This window comes from Microtus pennsylvanicus, chromosome 21, assembly GCF_037038515.1.
Source record: "Microtus pennsylvanicus isolate mMicPen1 chromosome 21, mMicPen1.hap1, whole genome shotgun sequence".
Taxonomy (NCBI): Eukaryota; Metazoa; Chordata; class Mammalia; order Rodentia; family Cricetidae; genus Microtus; species Microtus pennsylvanicus.
This window is the reverse complement of record NC_134599.1, coordinates 5166367-5193030: the sequence shown is the minus strand read 5'-3', so window position 1 is coordinate 5193030 and position 26664 is coordinate 5166367. Positions and strand designations below refer to the sequence as shown.

The 26664-nt window shown below is 37.6% G+C and overlaps 1 protein-coding gene across 18 annotated transcripts in view; it reads right to left on the bottom strand.

Moving 5' to 3' along the window:
• The window catches only part of Kmt2c (lysine methyltransferase 2C), a 222977-nt gene that overhangs the window by 45800 nt on the left and 150513 nt on the right, over positions 1–26664 (bottom strand). For 11 of the 18 annotated variants that reach the window (XM_075955409.1, XM_075955418.1, XM_075955410.1 and 8 more), the window contains 12 exons: positions 25171–25301; positions 19650–19818; positions 10727–10831; positions 10348–10395; positions 9361–9489; positions 9153–9185; positions 8935–9054; positions 5646–5778; positions 5199–5413; positions 3866–3939; positions 2558–2740; positions 236–2173 (listed from right to left, as the gene is read on the bottom strand). In XM_075955409.1, coding sequence (XP_075811524.1) covers positions 236–2173; positions 2558–2740; positions 3866–3939; positions 5199–5413; positions 5646–5778; positions 8935–9054; positions 9153–9185; positions 9361–9489; positions 10348–10395; positions 10727–10831; positions 19650–19818; positions 25171–25301 — 3278 coding nt within the window. The remainder of the gene's footprint in view (positions 1–235; positions 2174–2557; positions 2741–3865; positions 3940–5198; positions 5414–5645; positions 5779–8934; positions 9055–9152; positions 9186–9360; positions 9490–10347; positions 10396–10726; positions 10832–19649; positions 19819–25170; positions 25302–26664) is intronic. The other 7 variants (XM_075955421.1, XM_075955420.1, XM_075955422.1 and 4 more) reach the window with 2 other exon arrangements.

The following is a 26664-nucleotide window of genomic DNA, read 5'->3' as shown; positions in this document are numbered from 1 at the left end:
GAGTTTTCATATTTAAAGATCTTTCAACAAATTCATAAAGAATGAAATAAGATCCAGGTTAAATACAACTTAATTGACATTAATTTTATCATTTTCATTTTTCCTTATATTAATCAACTCTAAATAATTTTAAAAAGAAACTTTAACATTTGTGTAGAAGAAATTACCATTTGACTTAATGAGGAACTTCCACAGATAATATGTTAAAAACATTTTAAAACACTGTAATATTTACCTGTCTCAGTTTCTCTGTGTCAGCTTGAGACATAGTCACAGTGTTCTGGGTATCAGTGCCTCCTGCAGTTGGCACAGGTCCAGGAAGCTGGGAGACACTGGAGACCTGCTGTCCTTGGGAGCTTACAGCAAGGTTTGAAGAAGTGCTGAAGTTTCCCTCTGACCCAGGACCTGGACGGTCCACAAGATCATGGACAACTTGACTAGTTCCGAAAGAGTCAGACTGAGGTCTGGGAGTCATTGGAGGCTGATCGTAGGGATCACGAGCAGCAGATGGGGAAGCACAGCTGAATGTGTCTGTAAGGCCAGGCGCAGGTAGCCTGGGTGAATGGGAGCACATATCAGGTGGCCTGACCAAAGGGCCAGGTAAACCTGGTACTCGGTTTTGTGCTGCTTGCAAAAAAGGATCCTGGTTTGGCATGAGGGCTGGTCTTACACTGGACGACCTAGTAAAACCCTCTGAAGTTCTTGGCCTTGGTGTTGCTGGTGGCTGAGTATAGGCAACTGAAATCCCAGGTCTTGATGCTCCAAGATGATGACCATATGGATCAGTGTGTCTCTGATTTACTGCAGATGTAACAAACATGTCTGTCTGTGGAGAAGGCCTGGGAGTTGGTGGCTGCTGACTATATGGATCAATAGTGTTAGGTCGGGGAGTACCAGGAGGTTGAGAATAAGGGTCTGGATTGGATCGAGGAGTTCCTGAGGTTTGAGAATAAGAATCGATACCAGGGCGTGGAGTTCCTGGGGCTTGTGAGTATGGGTCCTGAGATGCTGACCTTGACATGGTTCCAGGCTGAGAAAAAGCCCTTGAAGAATGAGTAAAAGATTCACTCATCGCTGGGTGTGGAGTTAGGGGAGGCTGGCTATATGGATCATTTGACTGACTATGAGAAAAATTATCTACAGGCCTTGGTGTCAAGGCAGGCCTTTCATAAGGGTCAATAGAGAGTCGTCTTGATGCCTGTGACACAGATCCATATGGATCCTGAGATGGAGGAGGGTGCAGTGGGGTCTTAAAAGGCCCATTATCCAGTGGAGCAGGTGTCAGCAATGGTCGTGCATATGGGTCAGGTAGCCGTTGCCTTTGAAAGGCATCTGCTCTAGGAGATGGTTTAGTAAAGTGATCACTGGTTCCAGGTGCTTTTGTAGTTTGTTCTGAAATCACAGGGGATCTAGGAAGGCTAAAAGGTTTGGGACACTGATCTGTCAACACGGGCCTAGGTGTATCTGGAGGCTTTGCATAGGGGTCACTGTTTGTCATGGAGGAAGCACATAAATCTCTGGCTGGGGATGGCCTAGTGGCTGATGTTTCATTCATCTGAATGGACCTAGATACTGAAGACAGAGGCATACAGTTTTCCACTGGTGTAACAGTACTTCTTCTGGGAAAACTATGGCCCCCAGGAGGCGGTCTAGGAGTACCAACCATTTTTGCATAAGGATCCACTGGAGAAGGTGGCCTGGAGTGAGATGATCCGGGTGAGAACATCTGTGGAGAAGGTGGCTGAGAATTCTGGGACTGAGAAAGACATTCCTGAATGGGTATTCGGGATGGGGTTGAAGGAGGGGGTGGAGGTTGTGGTTTGACAAACACATCATCTGAAGGTGTGGAAGTGGGGGCACTGGGTAGGTGTTTGGAGAATAGGTCTTTATGGAATGTCTGTGCAGGAGATGCATTTCCATTGCCAGGCTGAGGTGTCAAGGGACTCTGTGCTCCACTACTTGGAGTATCTGAACCAGAAGGTATTAGAAGGTGCTGAGAACCAAGTTGCTGCTGCTGCTGTTGCTGCTGTTGCTGTAGTTGCTGCTGTTGTTGCTGCTGATGCTGTTGCTGTAGTTGCTGCTGTTGCTGCTGCTGCTGCTGCTCACTTTTTACCTGTTCCAGCTTCTGTGTGGCTTCAATTTTGGCTTGTTGCTTACTTTTCTGACGCATTTGCTGTTAAGATGGAAAAAAAAAAGAACATGAAGGAAACAACTATCATGGAGAAAAAGATAGTTCAAAGTTTATCACATGATGTAAGTAGTTAGCACACTGCTTCCTAATAAATTCTTAACAAGGGATTATCACCATAGCATGTCATTTCGCCTGTAGCAGTATATTATCTATAATACTTCAATAAATATCTAAGACCAATATGAATATATACTTTACCAAAAAGGGAAATCTATTTTAACGCTTGTTCAGGTTCTATTAAGAACTGTATTCTGAAATGACATAAAAACCCCTCTTTCCCGAAAAGCTAAAATGCAATTTAAAAACCAAATCATCAAAAAAAACAAAACAAAACAACAACAATAACAAAAAAACCAACCCACATACCTGTCTAAATTTCCATTCCTGCTCATGCTCCGATTCTCTTTGCTTTAAAGGATCTTTAAAAAGATCCGAATCCATGCGGGAGCTGGGATCGATACTGTCTTGCTGTTGTTGCCTTTTCATAGAATCATTTGACATCTGAACTTTATTAATGCGTAAAGCAGCTCTGTTATCTCTGGCTTTTTGCTTTGGCAAAAAGAAAAGAATACGTTCCAGTGTTTTTAAGATATAAAACTTGTGCTAATAGTTGAAATATCACTCTCGAAAACTTACAGTCTGCTTTAAAAAAAAAAAAGGACCTGGATAGTAGTCCACTTTCTCCACAGTGCATGCTACTATCAGGTAAAGACATTTCTGTTTATGTGTTTGAATTACAGCAAGAAATCCCAGGGTAATAGAATATATACTATGATAATTCAAACACATCATTAGAACAAAAAAGAACTAGCATGTCCCTCAATTTAAAGATGAAGATAGCAAACTGATTCTCAAACTAAAATAGCTGGAAATCTAAAACTTAGCATCAAGGAAAATTATGCATTAAAAAATTCTATCATTAGTAATTTAAGGTAAAATAAGCCATAAAATTATTCCTCAGTCCTGCCCCCATTAGCTTCACCAAAAGTTACCATTATAACTGAAAACTGATGCATAGAAGATCTTGTAGATGACAATAGCATTTATTTTTCTCACAATAAGACTTTACTGTGGCCGCAACTGAAGCAAGGGTTCAGTTCAGCTCCTCAGGAAAAAATAATCCCACAATGGTGATATTTCAGAACTCCTTGGAGGAAGTTTCAATGTGTTTCTTTCAAAATGTATAAAGACTCTTTTGTAACTATCGCACACACACAAAAAAAGGAAACTAATCTCATCTGCAAATGCAGTACTATCTGTTAAGAGACAAAACGATTTTAAGATGAGATTAATTGTGTCTTTAATATACTCTGGTCTGTTAAAAATGTTCTGTCCTGCCGGGCGATGGTGGCGCACGCCTTTAATCCCAGCACTCGGGAGACAGAGGTAGGCGGATCTCTGTGAGTTCGAGACCAGCCTGGTCTATAGAGCTAGTTCCAGGACAGGCTCCAAAGCCACAGAGAAACCCTGTCTCGAAAAACCAAAAAAAAAAATGTTCTGTCCTTTAGTAAAAATAACTTATGTTCTTTAGCAAAAGAAAAATGAGTTAACAAATAACTTTAAAATAAAGATACCTGCTAGTTTTCTCAGTATTGAGTAATTCTTTTCATTACCTAATAAAAATAAGTTTTAAATATTGTGTTTAAAGATATAACACATAGGAATTTTAAATACCACATATGGTGCTCTTTCCTGTGAGCTGGCTTTTCTCCACAACTTGGCAATTTGTTTCACTCGAGTAGTCCAATCTGCAAAACCACAGAAGACACACTTCAGAAATAAGGTGATACAGTGTTGTAATAAAAACTAATAATAAACTGTTTATCATCTTATTCAGATAATATTTTTAACACAAAACAGATTTAGTATCAATAATCTTAAAATCAGAAATCATTTAAATTCAAAATGTTTTGAGTTCCAACCTGAAATCACAGCTGGTAATTCAGTCTTAGCCTAAACAAACCATACTCAAAACACAACAGAAAACTATCTTTGAGGTTTTATGTATCAGGCATAGATAAAACATTGCATTTCGAGTCTAACATAGTCTCATGATGAGGAATGGAGACAGAGGGGGCTCAGCATAAATTAAGATCACTGGTTGCTCTTCCAGAGGACCCAGGTAAGAATCCTAGTATCCACACGGGGCTCAAAACCATCTGTAATTACAGAGGGGTCCAATGCCCTCTTCCAGCCTCTGTGAGAACCAGGTAACCTGCAAGGCGTATGGGGGAGGGCAGATGTGCTCATCACCTCCCACACCTAGTGAGGAGCTACTGACAGTCAATGGCTTCTAGAGGAAGAAAAATTAATTTTCCTTAAGGGTATGATCCCTAGAAGGTAGACAATAAATCCTATACCCAGGACGTACAGGCACCACAAATTGGACTCAGTGGGTTGTTTGTTGTTATTGTTTGTTTGTTTTAAAGGAGGACACCACTAGGTGGTGGTGGTGCACACCTTTAATCCCAACACTTGGGAGGTAGAGGCGAGCACAGCTCTGTGAGTTCAAGGTCAGCCTGGTTTATAAGAGCTAGTTCCAGGACAGGCTCCGAAGCTACAGAGAAGCCCTGTATTGAAAAAACCAAAACCAAACCAAACCAAACCAAACCCCCCCCCCCAAAAAAAAATTAAAGGAGGACACAAAATTGGAATGGAACGAGGGGGAGAATCTGGGAGGGGTTGAAGGTTCAAGAATAGATAAATATGATGGCCAGAATACATTGTATATGTGAAAAATTCTCAAAGAATAAAAAAGGTACTTGATCAAAAAAAAAAAAGCATTAACTACCTCATACTTGAGCACTGATAAGACCTAGAAAACTGACAATCTCATAAATAAAAGAAAGTTTTGGGAAATATACAAATGAGCACAAGGCCTAGGTTTACTAAGTAAAGGAATCTGCATCATGGGCAACCAGGTCAGATAAACCGTGATGAAAAAGGACTTTGTAGAATACTCTTCAGAACAAGGGCATGGCATTCAAGAGATCCACTCCTGACTGACCTGGGAATTCTTCCTTTAAATTAGGGAAGTTAATGTTTGTGTAGAGAACTGGTGCTACTGTTGCCATCTCACCAAGAGCCTCCTCCTTCTCCCACTTCAGTGTGCTCCTCTGGGCATTTGACATGGTATCATGTTCTCCTTCCATAGGGGGAGCTGTGGGTGCCCAGGAGCTGTTAGGATCACTTGCAATTGCATTAAATGCTGGACTTTTGTCTCTGGAAAATAACAAAACACATTCACATCATAAACAAGGTAACTTTCTACTAAGACTATGCTCAAGAACTACTCTAGTTAGGATTTGTTAGAAAACAGCTTTAAATATGCTTGGTGGTCTTAAGTAAAACTCACAGCAAATGTAACAAACACTAATATCATGAATAATAATTTAAAGATAGAAAAAAGGTTAGTATAATTTAAGTTTCCATAAAAAGCAAAACTTTAAAATACCTGACATCAGTATAAGGGGATTGTGCTATAGCAGGGAAAGTCCCCAATCCACTTCCAGGAGGCAGAGAATTATGTGAAAGATGAGAACTGGGTCCAATAAGGCCATTCATGAGCGGCATGCGGGAAAAAACATCTTAAAGGAAGAAAAACAATCATTTTATTAAATATTCATAAATTGTAAGATGCTTAAATATTTGAAATGAAATCTTTTCATACTATTTTAAAGTAGTGGGTTTTTTTTTCAATATTATACTATATAATACAGAATAAGGGGTGATAAGCTTGGTTATAAAATTTTGAAATGTGGTCTTTAACAATCACACTTCCCTAATTTCAGTATAATATACAAATAGTTCTACAGTCCAACAGCTCTACATTTTCAATGCAAGTCTAGAACTTGTTAAAAGCAAAACTGACTTCTAACTCAATTTGTAAAACAGAGGAATTGTGTACATTGAGTGGAATACTGTGTGTTTACTTAGGACATACATTTCCTGGTAGGCAGTAAATATGTAATACGCATTAACTACAAAAACAATGAATTATAGGTTTGAAATTCAGCTTCTCTTTCAATAGTTTATCATCTTCTTTTCAAGTAGACATTAGGCAAATGTAAGATTTCCTCGTTCTTCCCTACTACCGTCAAGGGTATCGCTACCATGTTCATGTGGATTTCAGGTATTGAATTCAGACAGTCAGGCTTCATATAAGAGCCTTACTCACTTAATTGTTTTGCACACCTTTAAGAATGCTGAAGTTTCATATAATTAGGACAAACAAAAGCTGAGTGGTAAAAACATGCTCATAGCTGTCGCTATCTACCAGTAATACACCTCTTCTAAGTCCACCATCTCTGGTGCTAAGTACCATTCTGTAAAGTCTTGCATGTATTAACTCTGTAGCTTCTCTAAACCTTAAAGTACTTATGTGTTCCTCCATTTAAGAGAAACCATGTGGAAGTAAAAGATTTTTAAAGGTCTCACAAGTAAACAGGAATGCATCTCTCCTTCATTATAAATTAAAATAATTAAATTTTAGAGACAAGAACTGACTATATAGCCCTGACTGTCCTAGAAATCACGACAGCAGTCTTGCCTCAGCCTTGGAGTGCTAAAGTTCACCATACCTGACACATAGTTACAGTTAAGAGAGTCATTTACTTCAACTCTACAACATCTATCTAAGCTATAGTAGTTTATAGAAAAAAACATTTTGAGAAAGACTTCATGGAAAGAATAGAACACTTATCTTTTACCTGATGAAACATCCACTTACATTATCTCAACCTTCTTGAAATTCCCTTCTCTGCTTCTTAACTTTCAGTATTACCATTAACAATGCCTCTCTGCCTCACTTTCTTCTCATTCTAAATGTAAATTAAATTTACATTCTGTTTCTAACAACAAGACCACACGACATCTTTGCACTCACTCTCTTTACCCTTCTCACTTTTACCTAACCTTTTAAAATGGAAAAGATAAGCTGGGAGGTGGTGGTGCACACCTTTAATTCCAGTATTCAAGAGGCAAAGGCAGGTCAATCTCTGAATTTGAGGCCAGTCAGAGCATTTCCAGAACAGCCAGAACTACACAGAGAAATCCTGCCTTTAAAAAACAGACAATCCAATAAAAAATAAAATAAAACAACAAGAGGGGGTGAATAAGAAGCATTATAATTACCTAATTTAAGTTGGATGGGCTGAGAACAGACATACAATTCAGTAAATAGCTCAGGAATCTATACTCTGTTAGCAATATGATTCTCTGAAAAAATACCTCACTAATACCATAGCTACAGTTTGTAACACTAGAAAAATAACATGTATTCTTTTATCTATAGAGTTGACTAACTGCAACTACCTATAAATCAGAATGAGGTTATGTATGTCCCATTTCTACCAAAATAAAAGTCATAAACATGGGCACACATACATGTACACATAGAGGGGTGGGAGGAAAAGGAGAGTATCCCTTTGCACATGGTTTTAATGCATCCTCTGAGAAATCCTGGGTTATAGATTGAACCTACTTTACACTGCAAATTGTGACTAGCAGATAAAAGAAAACTGGTTAAACAAAATGGGCAAATTTCCAAAAACGTTCACAGGAATTTAAAAATGGGCAAGTCATTGACTGACTCTGAACAAACATCCTATGATGAACAGGATGAGAATCTAATCTTTGAGGAGATCACAAGCTAAAAAGAGAAAGTTATCACCTCAAAAAGCATTTATATTTGTGCCAGTCTCTACAGATGAAAGCACATGGGGGAGGGTTAAGCATGTGAAGCACATGGGGGGAGGGTTAAGCATGTGAAAGCACATGGGGGAGGGTTAAGCATGTTTGACCTCTGAGAAACATTAGTAAAACTGAGACCTGATTTGTTGAGTTTAGTTGTTTCATGGAAGGTATGGTCAGAATGAAAAGTGAGTTAGGGTGGGACTGAGGAAAGAAGAGAGGCCAGGCACCATTACAAATGGTGCATGCAAATTTAGGAGCAAGTCTGGTCTAGTCTCAAAATGAATCTTATGTGTTAGAGAATTTCATGGGGTCCGACTGGGGGAAGTATTTTTCAATCATTTGCAAAGTGGGTTTTCTCCTACAAGTCTGTGCCATGTGGCACTAAGGAACAGGGCAGTGTATGTGCATATGTAATAACACCCATGGCTTCAGCTGGATACATCAATTAGTAAGCTGCCCGAAGAGCATAAAGAGCTGGGAGAGAAGGAGTGAGGATGGTTAAAGGCAGTGCTTGTTGCCAAGTCTCACCACCTTAGATCCCCAGGATACAAATGATGACAGGAGGGAACCTACTCCTGCAAGTTGTCCTGTCTTCCACACATGCACCAGAGTGCATGTGCCCACACAGCTATGCACACACATAAATAAATCAGAAAAAAAAATTTAATGGGACTCCAAAAATGAGTCAGCAAGATGGTTCAGTGGGTAAAGCCTGTGACCAAGGGCCTGGACAACCTGAGTTTGATCTCTGAGAACAACATAGCAAAAAAAGAGCCTTGATTCATGCATATTGCCCTCTGACCGTTACCTCCCTCCCTCCCTCCTTCCCACTCTCTCTCTGACTGACACACACACACACACACACGCTTGACTACATATACTCTACACAATAATAGAAAAATAAATAATCTGGGCATTGTACTGCTCTCAATAAGCAAAGAAGATAGCTCTTAAAAAACATCAGCTGAGGCTGATCATCTGTGCACGCCCTCCCATATACCTGCAAATACACACACAAATAAATTCATCTTTAGAAGGTAATAACATACCCTGATTGTGCATTGGCAATAGCTGCGGTGGATGAGGAGGCTGCGGTAATGCACCTGGCTGAGTGGTAGCAGGACTAAGTACAGCAGTAAACAAGTCTTCAACATCCTTTCCTCCAAGCTCTGGGTAAAATAATCACAGAAGTAACAAGAAAATTATTAGGGTCATTCAATGTGGAATGCCACTTTTTATAAAGTAAAACAACAGAATACAAATATACCTGGAATTTTATATAACTTTCCAAGAATTGCTCCTAAGATTAAAAAAAAACAGTAATAATTACCTATTCAATATATGGATATAAAATAGCATTTAACTAATAGAAAAATTATGAAAGCAAGTCCAAGCGTAAAATTGCATGCAAAAAGCTTTGAAAGTCATATTTACTATGTCTTTTAGAAAGCCTAGATGTAGGGCAAATATTTTACCATCTGTGACCATTTTGTCTAGCTCAGGACTGAGGATCCCATCTAGCTGCTCTTCACTTAGCGGTCGTGAACTCTGACTGACACTTGGCTGAGGCAAAGAGGAAGCATCATCAGCAATGGGGCCAATATCTAAAAGAATAAGGTAAATAAATGAAAAGGTGAATCCAGCACATGCACAAAATGGACAACACTATCTATGTGCATTAACACACAATACTGATTTAAAAGAAGCCTATACTCCTGAATTGTAATTATCAGAATTCTGGTAGTACTTTGGAAAGGCTATTACTAAATTTAGCTACAATGTTTACATGATGCCTAAAGTTATCTTTTCTTCAAAATAAATATATTTCCTGAGGAACAAAAGAACATAACTGATTTCAACTTGGCAATATCTACAAAATCTAAATGCTTTTAAGAATACATAAGACGCAATTACATGAATAACGGCTCTAACTTGAAAACCAGTGGTATCATCAGGTCAACTGTCAAATACAACATGTGAGTCAGGAATAATAAGGTTTGGCATAAATTAATTCAAAGATGCACACTCAGTATTACAGCTTCACAATTATCTGTTGTAAGTAATTTCAATTATTATTTTTAAATATTTCATAGCTATAATCTGAAAATATAAATTATGCTCATAACCTTATAACATCTAATAATAGTAGCCTATCATCTATTTCTTCGTACTTTCTTAATACCATTAGTCTTACATTTTAGTTTGTATTTAATATTGTATTAGAAACTATTATTCAGGTAATATTATAAACTACTGTTATATAAGAACCATTCATTAAAATTATTAAGGAAGTCATTGAAAACACTATGCTTTAGCTGTACACAAAAAGGGAAAAGCAAAGTATGGATTAGTGACGCATTAGCACTACTAATGAACACGCATGCACCTACAGGTTGCTCCAGCTGAGATCACTACTAAGAAAGACTACTTCTAGTCAGTGCCATCCATCGCTCAGTTCTTACCAAAAGGGAAGGGTGAGCTCCCAACCTGGAAAGTGCATAAATCAAGACCTACAAGACCCAAATCAAATAAAATGGATGATTACCACATAAGTGGGAAGGGAGGGAAAATACACAAAAAGATGAGAAAGTGCAGCAAGACTTTTAAGGCAACATGCCTTAAATCTGATGCAATTAGGTAACAGGAATGAGCCAACTTGTTATGTCCCCTCCTAAAGCCAGTCAAAGAAGATCAATACTGGCTTTTTTGACACAGTCAAAAAAAAAAAATCAAAGCAAAACATCAAACCCACTTCCATTATTGGGAAAAATAAAAGTGTTCCACATCCATACAGCTCTTAAATCACAAAACAGAAATCAGGCAAACAGTATTCATGTATACCTGAATGATCAACTGATTTTGCAAGATCATCTGAGATTATTCCAAGAATGTCATCATCTGTGTTTAAGACTTCAGAAATATCAGCTAATGGGTCATCAGCAGTACCTAAATATAGTAAGTATATGAAAATTAAGTATTTTCCTAGACACAATATTCTAAAATGTCCTAAGTATCTAGAATATAGCAGCTGCTGAGGCAACTGGCAGAGTGATAAAAATTTAAGACCATCACGACTTTAAGGAATTAAAATCAAAGGTGCTTATTTTTTGGTTAACAAAACATTAAAATTTTAGATTTTGTTTTCAAGACTGATGTATACTGACAAAAAGAGATAAAAATTGAAGACCATTAAGCAATAAAAATAAAATCTTATAAAATAAAAATTAATTTATTACTTAAGTGGAATAACTAAGAACGACATCTAGAAATATAGTACAATGTTAAAAAAAAAAAGCATGAAAAACGGATTTAGTATTCAGAAATTTCTAGTAGGCATAAGCCAGGCATCTACTACTTCTGTTCCTGTTTGTTGAGTACTGACTGTTAACCAGAAGACTTTCTTAATACCAAAGAACTATGTCTATGGACATTGTCCAAGTCACTGGAACAAGATGAACTGTTAACAAATGACCTGTTCTCATGGGCTCACTTGCTCATAAATAACAATGAAGTAAGGAAATAAAACAGGCTGTGGGGGATGTATTTGAAAAATGGCAGAAATGACATTTCCAGAGATGACTGTCCACAGGCAGATTTTGCTACACCCAGTTTTCAAGTCTCTTTAAGACTTGAAATTTTTTTGCTAACATACAAAATGATGCTTTTCAATATAACATTTTAATACACTTGTATTATGCTTTGTACACATCAAAATTATTACATGCTCATTTACAGCCCCTGTCAGCTGGTGCCTTCTGTCCCACACTCTCTTATGCTCTCTCTGTACAGTCAGTCATCTGTTGATTGACATCAGCCTACTTTTACATCCTTGGTATTGTGAAGATACAATAAATATAAATCTGCAAGGATTTCTGTGGGAAGCTGACTTCAGTTCTCTTGGGTATATATTAAGTAGTTGCACAGCTGGATCATATACTAGTTTTGAGTTTCTGGACAAACCTCTATAATAATTTCCATAGCGGCTGTACAACTTTCCATTACTACCAATGGTCTCTAAGAGTCCCATTTCTACTGCATCCTTGTCAGCATATGTTGTTTTCTCAACCCAGCTATTGTGACTGAAATCCCAAGATAGTCCCTCCTCTCATTTTTTGAGACAGGATCTCACTATGTAGCTTTTGCTATCCTGGAGAGCCTATGCAGACCAGTCTGCCCTTGAACTCACAGAGCTCTACTTGCCTCTCTACCTCCCCAGTTTGGGGCTGAAAGTGTGTGCCACCACATCAGTTAATGTGCAATTTCTTGATGGCTAAGGACGTAAAACATTTTTCATGTATTCACGAACACTGATATTTCTTCTTTTGGAAACAGTCTAAGTTTTCCTGTTGACTAACTAACAAGTTTTTTTTAGGGGGTGTAGTTAGTCTTTAGTTCCTTATGGAGTTTATATATTAATTCTGTCAGATACATAGTTGACAAAGATCTTCTCAAACTCTGTAGGCGATCCCCTCACTCTACTGAGTGTTTCCTCTTCTGTACAGCTCCATTTTTATTTCATGCAGTCTTATTTGTTGTATCTGGAATTATTTTCTATAATATTAGTGCCACTTTCAAAAAATTTCTTGTTTATGCCTCTATAAAGTATTTTTATCAGTATCAGTTAGCTTCAAGTATTATAGAAAGTTGTTTGGGGGCCGGAGAGATGACTCAGATGTTAAGAGCAGTGCCTGCTCTTCCAAAGGTCCTAAGTTCAATTCCCAGCAACCACATGGTGGCTCACGACCATCTGTAATAGGATCTGGTGCCCTCTTCTGGCCTGCAGGCATACACACAGACAGAATATTGTATATATAATAAATAAATAAATATTCTTTTAAAAAAGAAAGATGTCTGATCCACTTTTAATTGGTTTTTCTATAGTAAGAGATAGAAACCGAGTTTCACTATCTACATGCAAATATGTACATTTCCCAGCATTACTTGTTGAAAATGTTACCTTTTCTTCCAAATTTGTTTTTGGATAGTACACAAATATTGGGTAACTTTAACTGTATGTTTTTATTTCTGTATCTTCTATTCCATTCCATATCGATATGCCCATATTTTGTGCCAGGATCATATTCAAGTTGCAATAGTTCCATAGTATAACTTAAAATCTAATACTGTGGTAATGCCTCCATATCAGCACTATTGTTTCTGCTAAGGACTGTGCTGTTTATTCAGGGGCTTTGGTAGTTTCAGTTGACTTTTTCCCCAACTCTTTGAGGAACTTACTTCATTGTGACTTTATTAAAGAATGTAATGTCCTACAAACTTTAGGCAGTAAAGCTGATCTCACAATATTAGTTTTGTGGACCTATGAACATGAGTTATATTTCTCTTTCCTAGTGTTATCCCCAATTTTTTTTCATTGAAAATGTCCTTTATCTCCCTCATTAGGCTTATAACTGTGTATTTTGGTCTTAGTTACTTATTGTGAACGGGACTAGTTTCCTGACTTATTTCTTAGCAAATATGTTATTAGCATATAAAGATAACAATTTCTTTCCAACTTTTTAATCTTTTTGTTTATCTTGCTTTGTTCCTGTACCATAATATTTCAAGCACTGTACTGAATAGACTCTTTAAAAATAAAGAGTACGTACTCTTACTTGATTTCATAGGGAAAGCTTTCAATTTACTCAATTTAGTATGCTGACTATAATAGGGAAAATCTTCAGAGCTAGTATTTTCATGATTAAAGAATCATGAAGAATAAAAAAAAAAGAATCATGAAGAGATATTTAACTTTGCTTTCTATGGTTATGTTTAAGTTGTTAATAGTCTCTTGATTTGGATGGTGGTGGTACAAGCATTTAACCTCAGCCAGCACTTGGGAGGCAGAGGCAAGTAAAGTTTGAGGCCAGCGGCTATAAAGCAAGTTCCAGGACAGCCAGGACAGAGAGGGGGGAGGGAGAGGAAAAGTGGGGAGAGGGAGAGGGGAAAAGGGGTGAGAGTGTGTATGACAGGGGAGAGAGAGAACAAGAGCACATGAGCGCTCTGCCTGGCTGCCCTTCTTGAAAAGCAGCAGCCCCATATGCAGTGTGGAGTCAGGATGCAATGTGTGGGGCTAAGGTGGAGTCTCTCAAACATAAATATGAATCCTGATGTTGTTGGAGAATAGGTCTAGCAGGAATGAGAATACATGAAAGAGACACTTGCACCCACCTTCTCTTCAGCTTTCAGAGTACTGAAAGAGTAGACCCCAAGAAATAGGATTTCTCAAGGAGTCTCATGCTGGGAGAAGGAAATGGATGTGAGTTTGTCTCCCTGCAAGAGATTTCACACAGTCCGACTTTTGTCAGACCTTGAAGGAGAGATCAGAGTCTAAATGATGATGGGTCAATGATGGGCGAGACCACACCCTCCCCATGACTGACATCTGTTTAAACAAAAACCTCCTATCAGGACCTGAGAGATGGACTGGGGAGGGGGGTGTAGGGAAAGAGAGAGGTCATTGGACTTCTCTGCTCTTCTTACTCATATGACAATGTTACATCTCTTCTTTGCTTTTCACTTTCACACTTGTCTGTTTAACTGGCCTAGAGCTTGATGGCCAAGTCTAGCTCAGTAGAACTGTCAGGTCCCATGTTTTAACTCTGTTGCTGGTTTTGAGGTTTTTATTTGTTTTGTTTTGAGACAAGGTCTCACTGTTTGTTCTGGATATCATAGAACTTAGTATATAGATCAGGCTAGCCTTGAACTCATAGAGATCTGCCTGCCTCTGCATCCCAAGTGCTGGGATAGACTTCGACTCTTAAAAACTCCAGAGGGGGGGGGGAGGGAGGAGGAGGAGGAGGAGAGGAAGGGGAAGAAGAAAGGGAAGGGGAAGAGGAAGATGACAACGACGAAGAGGAAGAGAGAAGAGAGAAGAGGGGAGGGGAGGAGGAGAGAAGGGCAGCAGAGTAGAGGAGAGAGATTTAACTAATAGGTCATACGTGACTAATAATTTATGCAAATTCAGCATTTTCAAGCTTTTATAGTTTGATTTTCCAAGTATTTCCTAATTAACCACTGAATTTCTTCAGTATCTGTTATGTTTCCTTTTTCATCCCTAGTTTCATCTCCTTTTGCTTCACTTCGAATCTTCTGTCTTTTTTGGTTAATACAGTTAAAAGTTTGTTAATACTCTCTCTTCTACACTTAGTATGGGAAGGAAGGAAAAAGCATGCACAAGCCTCAGTCTGTGTGAGTGGTCAGAGGAAGACTGCAGGAATGGATTTTCTCCATCCACTATGTGGGACTTAAGGATCAAGCTAAGGTCATCAGCTTAGCAGCAAGCAGAGGTAAGAGGGTCTCTAGAGTTGGAGGTCAGCCTGATCTCCATACCAAGTTCTGGATAAGCCATGGTTACACTGCAACATTCTGTTTCAAAACAAAATAAGACCATCTATATTTAGGGTTACTATAGAAAGGAGTTTGCTCATTCAAGTAATTTTGTGATTGTTTTCCTAACTGATTCCATTGTTGGTTCTCATTTTTCTCCATTATTTAGAGAGCTAAATAAAACAAAGGACAAAGTAGGTGAAAACACTGTACACATATGGGAATCAGCTATCCTAGCTGACACAGAAGGCCAAAGTGGCTAAAGGAATCACAGCGAGAGTCAAAGAGACAAGATGTCATAGCCAGTGCAAGAGTGTGGTGAAGACTGGGCTTTGCTGTGGAGTATGAGGGAAGTATAAGAATACTGGAAGACACGAGCAGAACAGACTGGTGAAGAAAAGAAGCCTGGAAACATTGTGCCATGTGAATGAAAGGTAATGTGAGTTACTACTGCATGGTAGAAAAGTTGAAATAGTTGAAGTTGACTTTGGGGTTTATTTTTAAAGTAGAGACCAAACTACGGAGAAGTAAAAATGAAAAATGTGAATAATGAAAAGAAGAGGATTCTAAAGATTTTTACATAATCAAGTAAGAAAATAAATAGTAAAACTCTTACTAAGGTTACCAGTAGTAATTACCTTAGCCACTCAACTAAGAATATTTGAAAGTTTTAAGCTTTTTCAAGTGTATTTTAATTAAAGGCAACAATTTTTTTTAATGGCATAAAAATAACACTCCAGGAGCTAGAGAGATGGTTTAGTGATTAAGAATCTTTTTTTTTTTTTTTTTGCACTGGCAGAGGACACAGGTTCAGTTCCCAGTACCCACATGTCAGCTAACAACCAACTATGACTCCAGTTCTGGGAGATCCAATGCCCCCTTCTGGCCTCCGTGGACAGTGCACATACAATGGCGAACAAAACATATAAGGCGGCAAAATATTCACATACACAAAAACAAATAAATCTTTAAAATATACACCATACCCACCCACCCACACCACAGAACTGGGGAGATGGCTCAGTGATTAAGAGTACTTGCTCTTGCAAAGGACTAGGTTTGGTTCCCAGCAGCCATACTGTGGTCTATGACTATCTACAACACCAGTTCCAGGGGATCCAAGCTCTCTCTGATTTTCTAGTGCACCTGACATGCACATATTACACATACATGCAGGTTAAACATCCATATTTGTAAAATACATAAAACTTTAAATATATATATTTATAATACTCCAAATTAAGTACATGAATGAAATACTTTCTACAGATTGGTATATTTAAAAGAAAAAATACTGTAGTTATGAGGGGACATCTATGGCTGCTCATTTTCTGTGTGTGTGTGTGTTTGCATATGGAAGGTACTAAAGGCCAATTTCAGTGTCATTTGTAAGGTGCCATGCACCTTGTTTTTAGAAATAAGGTCTTTTGCAGGCCTGAAGCTTGCTAAATAGACTAGGCTGGTCATCAACAAGCCCTGAGAATCTTCCTATCTCCACCTTCCCGGTACTGGGACTACCATATGAAACCATGCCCAATTTTTTAACATGAGTTCTGAACTCAAATTCAGGGCCTTTAGTTTACAGGGCAAGCACTTAATGAAAAAGCCCTTTTGCTTTTAAGTAATGAAAACTTACTATATAAAAATTATATCGCAAACTTTTTAAGACTAGGTTTTAAAACATCCATCCCTGGGGCTGGAGCGACGGTTCAGCAGAGAAGAGCACTGGCTGCTCTTTAAAGGGACCAAATTCAATTCCTAGCATCCACATGGCAGTTCACAACCATTTCAGATTAAACTCCAGTTTCAAGGGATTTGTGCCCTCTTCTGGCCTCCATGGGCATCATTTGCAAACTTAGTGCACAACATACATTCAGGTAAAATGTCCACGTACATAAAATAATAATAAATATTATTTTGTTAAGTGTGCTCATGTCTACATTAAATAAAACGTTCAAAAAGGCAACTTTCATTCATTAAACTTTCTATATACAGGCAAGAAGTAGATTAATTTATGTTTTTTATGTTTTGTAATGAGTGCTGTTCTAGTCTAAGTTCTGATCTTACTACAAAATCATCACATCTCAGGAAATTTTATGTAAGAAACTCTTGTATCAACTTATGTCCTATCCTTTGTCCCCATCCAACTCAGACCGTATCCTCACAAAATTCAAATGCAAATAACAGCCATTTAACTCAAGTCACGTCATAATATTTCTAACATATTCTTTGAAATAACTAGGTCATTATACAATATTTAAAACATATAAATAAGAACTAATGAGTACTTTAAAACATCATAAAATAAAACAAAGTAATCATTTGTATGAATCTGGTAAGACTAAACAAAATCATGTTCCCATCTTTCCATCCTTCTTTGTTAATCATTGTTTATTTGCCTGAGAAGAGATAAAACTGCCTGCAATTATTTCAAGGAAGTCAAATCAAAAGTAAAAGTTTGCACATTTTGTCCTTTGGTATGTAAGACAGCCCTAAAGATAGAAAAATCTTCAGGTACTCAAATCCCTTAAATTAGTCTTTTGTTTTTGCAGATATAACCTACAGCATAAGGAAATCAATTGTTTCATGACAGGACAATGTGGGTAAAATAAACTTTAATTGCTTAATACTGAAAGTCATTATTTAGTATACTTCTAGTTACAATATTTTTTCTAAAATGAGTTTATAAAATTAAAGACTAACAAAGTGCAAAACAAAGCTTGCCAGGAAAAAAAAAATCACACTATAATTGGTAGTACTATAGATTCCAAGGAAAAAAACATTGTGATTGTAACTCTTAAATTAATATGAATACTGAAAAACACATGTGTTTTCTCTCTTTCCTTCACTTTATATTTTTCTTCATGAGGCTGAAGGCTTTATGCTGCCCAGACTGCCTCTGAACTCACTACATAATGGATTATATCTTGAACTTGACCCTCTTGCTTCCACTTCTTAAATGGAAATATAGGCACATACCACTTCATCCAGTTTATGATGTACTGGAATCAAACCCAATGCTTCATGCATGACAGCTAAAGATTCTACCAATTGAACTACATCTTTAGCCTCCTTCATGACTCTAGTTTTTAAAACTGTACATGCAAGTTTGTATAGATAGTATATATATTCTCTCTCTCTCTCTCTCTCTCTCTCTCTCTCTCTCTCTGTGTGTGTGTGTGTGTGTATGCATGTGCACATACACCAATGCATGTGTAGAGTTGTGTAGCATGGAAGACAATCTCAGGTGTCATCATCAGGAAAATCCACCTCCCTTTAACACAGAGCCTCACTGGCCTGAGCTCAACAATTAAACTAGAATGTCTAGGCAGTAAGTCACAGTGATCTTCCTGTTTGCACTTTCTCAATATTGGGATTACAAGTAAACACCACCATATCCAGAATTTTCATATATTCTAGGGTTCAAACATAGGTCCTTGTAACTGCAAAGCAAGCCATTTACCTAAAGAGCCATCCCTCAATTCTCCCTCTTCTGATTTTAATAGTACCTACATGCCCTACATCCGCACAGTGGTTCTCAACAAGGAGCAATTTTGTTCACTAATGATTTAAGAATTACTGGAGACATACATACATACATACATTTATTTGTTTAGGTCTTTTGAGAGACAAGATCTCACTATGTAACTATGGTTGTTCTAGAATTCACTATATAGACCAGGCAGGCTTTGAACTAATAAAGACCTGTCTGACTCTGTCTCCCAACTGCTGGGATTAAAGGTGTATACCACTATATTCAGAAGGAGAAATCTTTAATAGTCATGTTCTCAGGAGATCAGAAGTGACAATAATTATATACTGGACAGCCCCTTATCACAACGATGAACTAACTGGTTCAGAGTGTCTGTTTGTGGTGAGAAACTACATGAGGATATATCATACTATCTATAATCAATTCGGAACTGGAGACATTCATTTTCCAGCTTTTGTTTACTTGTTTTGTTTGAGACAGTTTCTCTTTGTAGGCCTGCCTGTCCTGCAACTTGCTTCGCAGAGGAGGCTGACCCTCAAATGCACAGAGATTCCACTGCCTCTGCCTCTCAAGTACTGAGATTAAAGGCACGTGCCACCACTCCCAACTTCATTTTGCAGTTTTTGACACATCAGAATTTCTTTAAGGTTGTGTAGTTGACACTGTCAACTTTTAACAGTTAAAGTATAAATTGAAAGGTTTTTTCTCACAACTCCTAATTTTGGTGATTATCATACTGGTAGGTTAATTTGACAAGTCATTTGAAAAGTCTTGTACAACTTTCCACTAAAAATGCTACTTTTATTGAATATAAATTGTATTTCAATAAAGTTAACCTTAATGTATATGAAATCAAACAAAAGTATTTATAAGGAGTGTTTTATATTAACTAGAAGGTAAATGACATATGGCATAAAGAAAATACCTGTGAATTAATCTACGTACCCTGAGTTCCAGGTTTTGCTGAAGCAGAAGATGAACTCAGTAGCGGATCTGAGGAAGTATCCAAGAAACCTGTTTTATATGAAAGCTGAGCTGCATCTTCTGATAGATTATCTAAACTCAGCTTGTTTTGTCTGCTGGTATCTAGAAGATCTTTTCCAAAAAATGCTTCCTAGATAAAGATGAACACATAAGAAAATAATTAGTTCTAAATTCTATAAATCTAACATTATCCTGTCATCATTTTGACAAGAAAAACTTTGCATTTCACAATATAAAAACTGAATACAGAAATATACAAAGATCCTGTTTCTTTTTTTGGGGGAGGGGTTCTTTTGTGTGTGTGTGTGTTTTTCGAGACAGGGTTTCTCTGTAGCTTTGGAGCCTGTTCTGGAACTAGCTCTTGTACACCAGGCTGACCTCGAACTCATATAGATCCGCCTGCCTCTGCCTCCCGAGTGCTGGGATTAAAGGCATGCGCCACCACCGCCTAGCAATCCTGTTGGATTTGTAAAAGTTGTTGAATTAATTTTGATATATTTGTCAAAAACAAACTTAAACAAATATAAATACAATGTGTCATATCTGTTTCTAAAAATTGCAAAATAATTCACTTAGAATTATTCACTAAGACTCATCTACAATGAAATTTTGAAACTGATAGATGTTTTTGATGTTATTGGCTTCTTAATAGCACAGGAATAGACACAGCTTCACAAATATAATCAGTATGTATAGCTTACCTACTGAGGATAACACAAGATTCTGATCTACTAATCCAGGATCTGCACACCTCTATTGTCTGCAGTAACCTCACGCTGAAGCATACCCACATCAGAGGATGTATGCTATGAATCTGAAGGACTTAGGTCCATGCATGGAACGTTTGTGATCTAGGAAAGGCTGTTAATGAGATGAACATTTCTCCACTAGAGGGGCAGAGCTTCAAGGTGAGTTCTCAGAACTCCTCAAGATCAACACAGAAGACAAAAGGAGAACCTCAGAACTTCCCTTCATTTGTTTCAACCCAGCAACCTTGAATTAGAATATTTCCTACTCTGGTCTCTCTGGATTCCTTTATCCAAAGAGTTGGCAGGAGTTAATAACATTATATACCTGCCATATACACACAAATAGAAGGCTCACAGGCACATTCTTTTCATAACTCTTTAAATAAAAATGGCCCCAGTGTCCGTAGCAGGAAGATAGATCAATATTCACACTACAAAATGAAGGGAAACAATGGGCTGTTGTTTCTTGCAGCACTGGAAACTGAAGTTGTAATTTGAAACTCAGGCCTCACACATGTCAAGCAAGAATATCGAACTGGACTATATTACCAGACTTAACAACAGATTAAGTGCTGGGATTAAAGGCACATGCCACATTTGGTATTTCTTAGAGTTAACATCAAAGAGAAGCTCCAAGTGGTTTTCAACTAGACAGTGTGGCGAACTCTAAGAATGAACCACAACAAGAGTACAGACCTAAGCCGGGCGGTGGTGGTGCACGCCTTTAATCCCAGCACTTGGGAGGCAGAGGCAGGCGGATCTCTGTGAGTTCGAGACCAGCCTGGTCTACAAGAGCTAGTTCCAGAATAGGCTCCAAAACCACAGAGAAACCCTGTCTCGAAAAACCAAACAAACAAAACAAAAACAAAAAAAAAAGAGTACAGACCTATGGCAAGAGCTCTTTACAGAGACATGATAATACATATGCACCATGGCATGTGTGAATCTAAAAGACAACTTGTAGGGGTCAGTTTTCTTCTTCCTCAGTGTAGTTCTAGGGATCAAACTTGGGGCATCAGGCTTAGAAGCAAGAACCATATTAATTAAGCAAGATTAATATTCAGTATTTTTAGAGGCTCCTTTAAAACCAGACATGTTGGTTCTTACCTGTAGTTCCAACACTACAGAGACAGACGCAAGAAGATAAGCAGTTCAAGATCATTCTACACATCAAGTTTCAGACCAATCTGGTCTGCATTAAAAGTGTCTTTTAAAAATAAAGAAAATATAAAAATCAATTAAACACACACATACGCACGCTTGTGGGCACATACACACAAACATACACCACCAACAAAAAAAAAAAAAAAGGAAAAGAAGGAAACAAAAGAATGGCCAAGAAAGAGAGCACATTTAAGTGCTCTTTTGCAAATAGCTGGCTTCCATACTTTGATGTAAGCTAAAGGGGTTTCTAAATATGGATTACAGATAGCAAACAGATCCACAGGTAAAGGAGCAGATCAATTTCTCAGTACATCCTGAAAAGAGTATCAAGAAAAGGTAAGGGGTCCAAGTGTAGGGGTGCATGCCTTTTGTCCTGGTTGTTAAAGATATAAGAAACCCAATTCATTTATATGCCACTCATTCATGTTAGAAAGTGAACATGGCGCTGGAAATAGAGAGATGGCTCAGTGGTTAAGAGCACTTGTTACTCTTCCAAAGAGTCCCAGCATCAATATGAAGTCTCATAATTCTATGGAACTCCAGTTTCAGGGAATCCAATACCTTCTTCTGGTCTCTGTGGACACCAGGCAATGATGTAATACACAGACATACTTAGACATACAAAATATTTATATACATAAAATAAAAATAAAATAAAATTATTTCATTTTACCCTGTAAGAAATATGCAATTAAGGTCTTTTTGTTATTGTTAAATTGTAAAACAGCTTTAAATGCAGGTTAGGGGCTAGTAGTACTAACTACTTCAGTTAGTAAAGTGTGTGCCAACACGCATGAATCCAGGGTTCAAGGCCAGTAAGGTTACAAGAGACACTGTATGTATAAAAGAGCAAGGAGAGGAGAGAGGGAAGGAGAGGAAGATTTACAGTAGAGGATTAGTTTATTAGTTTTAAAAAACAGATTATAGGAATATATATTATTTGTAAGACCAACAGCCTATTTAAAATTCTGCCTTAAAAAATATCAAGAGCAAGTGGTACATGTCTTTTAATTCCATCAGTCAGAAGGCAGAGGAAGACAGGCCTCTGAGTTCAATGGCCAGCCTGGTCTACAGAGTAAGTTCCAGGTGACCTAGAACTGCACAGTGAGACCCTGTCTCAGAGAAGACAGATAGGTCAGGGGTGAGGGGTCAGGTAGAAGGAGGAAGAAGAGGAAGAAGAAAGGGAAGGAGAGAGGAGGGGGGAGAAGAATGAGAGTGAGGAGAGAGGGAGTAGAGGGTAGGGGGAGAAGGCAAGAACAAAGAAGCACATAAAGACAGACAAAACAAACAAACAAAAAAAAGGAGTATTTTCCTACTGATAAAATTGCTGCTTTAAAAAATAGCACAGAAGCTGAGGCGATGACTCAGTGCATAGAAAGCTGTTATGTAAGTATGAGGATCTAAGCCTAGATCTCTAGGCATCCAAGTTAAAGCAAGAAGCTCTATAACTCTTGGATGAGTGGCTGGAGGAAGAGGAACAGAGACAAGTAGATCCCAGAGGCCAGTCAGAGTGGCCAAAACAGTGAGCAACCCTAAGTTCAGTGAAGATACTCTATGGCAAAAGTAGATAGTGGATGGTGAGATCGTGTTTGTTGTGTAAGCCTGACACCCACATTACACAGGGGAAGGAGAGAACTGACTCCCAAAAGTTGTTACCTGACATCAGTGTCAACACCATAGAAGGCACCACACATGGAGGAGGAGGAGGAGGAGGAGGAGGAGGAGGAGGAGGAGGAGGAGGAGGAGGAGGAGGAGGAGGAGGAGGAGGAGGAGAAGGAGGAGGAGGAGGAAAGAATGAGACAGAGAGATGGAGAGAGAGAGAAAATTTTAGAAGAAGAGATCAGATGAGAATTTCTAAACAGAAACACACAGGCTTACTGTTGATACACACCTATAATAGACACACGGACTCTGATTTAAAGGATAAGCTCTGTAACCCGCATATAGACAATTAAGAGGTTAGTAGTCTAGGGGCTGGGATCAGGAGGAAGATCTAAATTCAACCCTTAAAATTCATGATAAAAATTCTGGTGGCATATGCTTGTAAATCTAGTGTTTAGACTATACCTGGCGTTTACTGGTCAACCATTCCAACTGATTCAATGAATCACAAATCACAATAAAAAGACTCTGTCCAAAAATAAAGAAATAAATAAAGGCGGACAGCTTTGGAATAACCTGAGATTGACCTTTGACCTCCACCCACAGTGAATGTGTATTCACATCCAGACTTATACACACACATATATACACACAAAGCTAAAGCTAGTAGTGTAATTACTAGAGAAGAAAATTGAGCAAATTACCTTGTAATTAAAAATATATTTTAAGACAAACTTTATATGTGCCTGGTGGAGCACACCTTTAATCCTGGTGCTCGGGAGGCAGAAGCAGGTAGATCTTTGAGTTTGAAGTCAGCCTGCTCTAAAGAGCTAATTCCAGGATAGCCAGGGCTACAGAGAGAAACCCTCTAGTGGAAAATTAAGGTTAAGAAAAGTATGTACCTTAAGCAAGGTATCTACCTAAAACCTAGTTCTGGATCATAGGAATAGTGCTAAGTACTAAAATTAAGGTAGATAGTTAATGATAGTGTATTCCAATTTAATTTTTACCTGTGAAGAAATAAAGAAGTGGGAAGAATAAAATAGGAACTGAGAATTCTGTAGTAGTAGATGAGGAGGTTTACAATCTATCCTGCCTCTAAGATGGCATTCTCCCTAATATATCTTTCAAGTCTTTTGTGATTTGACATTTATAATAAAGACTTCCTCTTTTTTTGTAGTCTATGTTTACCAAAAATATTTTCTTCATAATTACAGATATATTTTGGAAAGCAAATAATAACAACAACAACAATAATAAATGTTTGTTATAGCCAAGCATGATAGCAATCACCTTGTAATGTCAAAACTTAGGAGGCTGACTCAGGAAGATCAGGAGTTCAAGGCCAGTTTAGACTTTACAGCAAGATCCTGTATCAAAAATTTATAAAAATTCTTTGTTTTTCTTTGACTTAGGTCTCTCATTAACAAGTTTTTATATGTGGTAACCAATTATTAAAGCTATGATTTTGGCTGCTGAGAACCTTTTCAATTAAATTAACCAAATAAATTTTATTGCTATATGAAAATATCAATAGGAACCAGGTTTGGCATGTGCACATATATGTATGGTTTAAAGAGTATTTCCCATCCACAAAGTGTCTATGTTATGGCCAACAGAACATGTAAAACTAAGTTAACTTAACTGAGAGAGAGAAAACAAACTTTATAGGGTTGGAACAAGTTCAGTACAGGAAAACTCTGCTATGATCCCCAGGACTGCATGTGCACACATACACACATTCCTTCATGAAAAACACTGTTGATACACACCTATAATATTCAAAGCACACACAAAAGCAAATATTCATTCTTTGATGAAGCCGAATAAAGAGAATGTCATTTATGACAACCAGGGAAAAATTACACAGAATGAGTAGAATGTAAACATAAAAAAAAAAAAAACAAAACCTCAATACATTGCCTAAATTAGCAAACCACACAATAAAATATAAAGCAGAATATTACTTGTAAATAAGCAGGAAAGGTTTCTTCAAGCTTATTTTTCCTTTTTCGGTACCTCTTCTTTATTTTTTCAGTGCTTTCAGCAACAGAAACAGGCTCATCAACTAGAGTATCTGGTAACTGCTCACTCCAGCCTGAAATAAGAGCCATGTTTATAAATATGTGGCACTTTACTTTCCAGAAAAATATGGTAATTTGATAGCTTACCAATATGCATAGCTAGGAATAAACAAGTACTTTTTATATCACACAAAGATCTTAAAGCACATTTCTAAATTTTAAATGCTTTAAAAATTCCATTTCATATCTATTTAGTATTAGTACAATTCCTAGCCTTTCTTTTTTGGGGGTGGAGAGTGGGGTAGGAAGGGTCCCCTGGCTGACCTGGAACTTACTATGTATACCTGGCTGGCCTTGAACTCACGGAAATCCACCTACCTCAGTTTCCCAAGTACTGGGATTAAAGGTATATGCCACAAGGCCTGGCTCCTAGTCTCTCTAAATAACTAGCATTCCCAAGCAAAGTAACATGATTTCCTAAGCAGTTCATTTATAGATTGCAAAGGACAAAAACACCAGATATTCAGAATTATGAGGAAATGGCTACTAACAAACTCCTGAAGAAAATTCAGTGGATATGGATAGTATCCTTTTGCCTGTGACACAGTTAAAAAAAAAAGAAGTACAACTACACCTACCCAAACCACCAACTCATTAAAACCACCTCCTGCAGTACCAAAAGCAAGTACTTGTCATACAGAATTTGACATTTGTCAAAAAAGCTTTTTAAAAAATTCCTGTCCATAAAACTTACAAATGGGAAAATGGGACATGGCCCAAAAGTTTATTGCAGTAAACTTTAGGGGTGCTTCAAGCTTGAGGATTTTAGCATAAGTAACCCTAGGAAAGTAGGATCTCAAAGTAACAGATGCAGACTTCTGAAAGAAATTACCTTCAATGCAGCTCTTAAAAATTCTAAACAACCCCCCCCCCAACACACCTCTCGAAATAACATGGACTCACACCTATGAAAGCCTGAGTCAAAATGAATCTTTACTTCCATTAAAGAAAAAAATCTAAACAGGGAATAAGCTCCCCACCCAAGAGGACTTTCTAGAGGAGAAATAAACAAACAATGTATGTCTTTCACATATAGACAATTAAATACTGCAGCAGACACAGAAAGTGCTACCAAATGAAGTAATACCTTCAAACATTTTATATTACAAATCAATTACATGAGATAAAAAAACAATTGAAAGTAGGTCTAATATGAATTATAAAATAATTAAACATCAGAGAAATAACAGAAGATTAAAAAACAATATTTTAATTAAAATTAATAAATAAATTTGCTTTTGTTTTACTAGAAACAATGAAAATATTGAACTAAAAAACAAGGTTAAAGAAATTATCTGGATAATCTAAAACAAAACATACATAATAGTTTTATTAAACACACTAAATTCTTTAGAGATTATTAAGCCCATGTTTTGT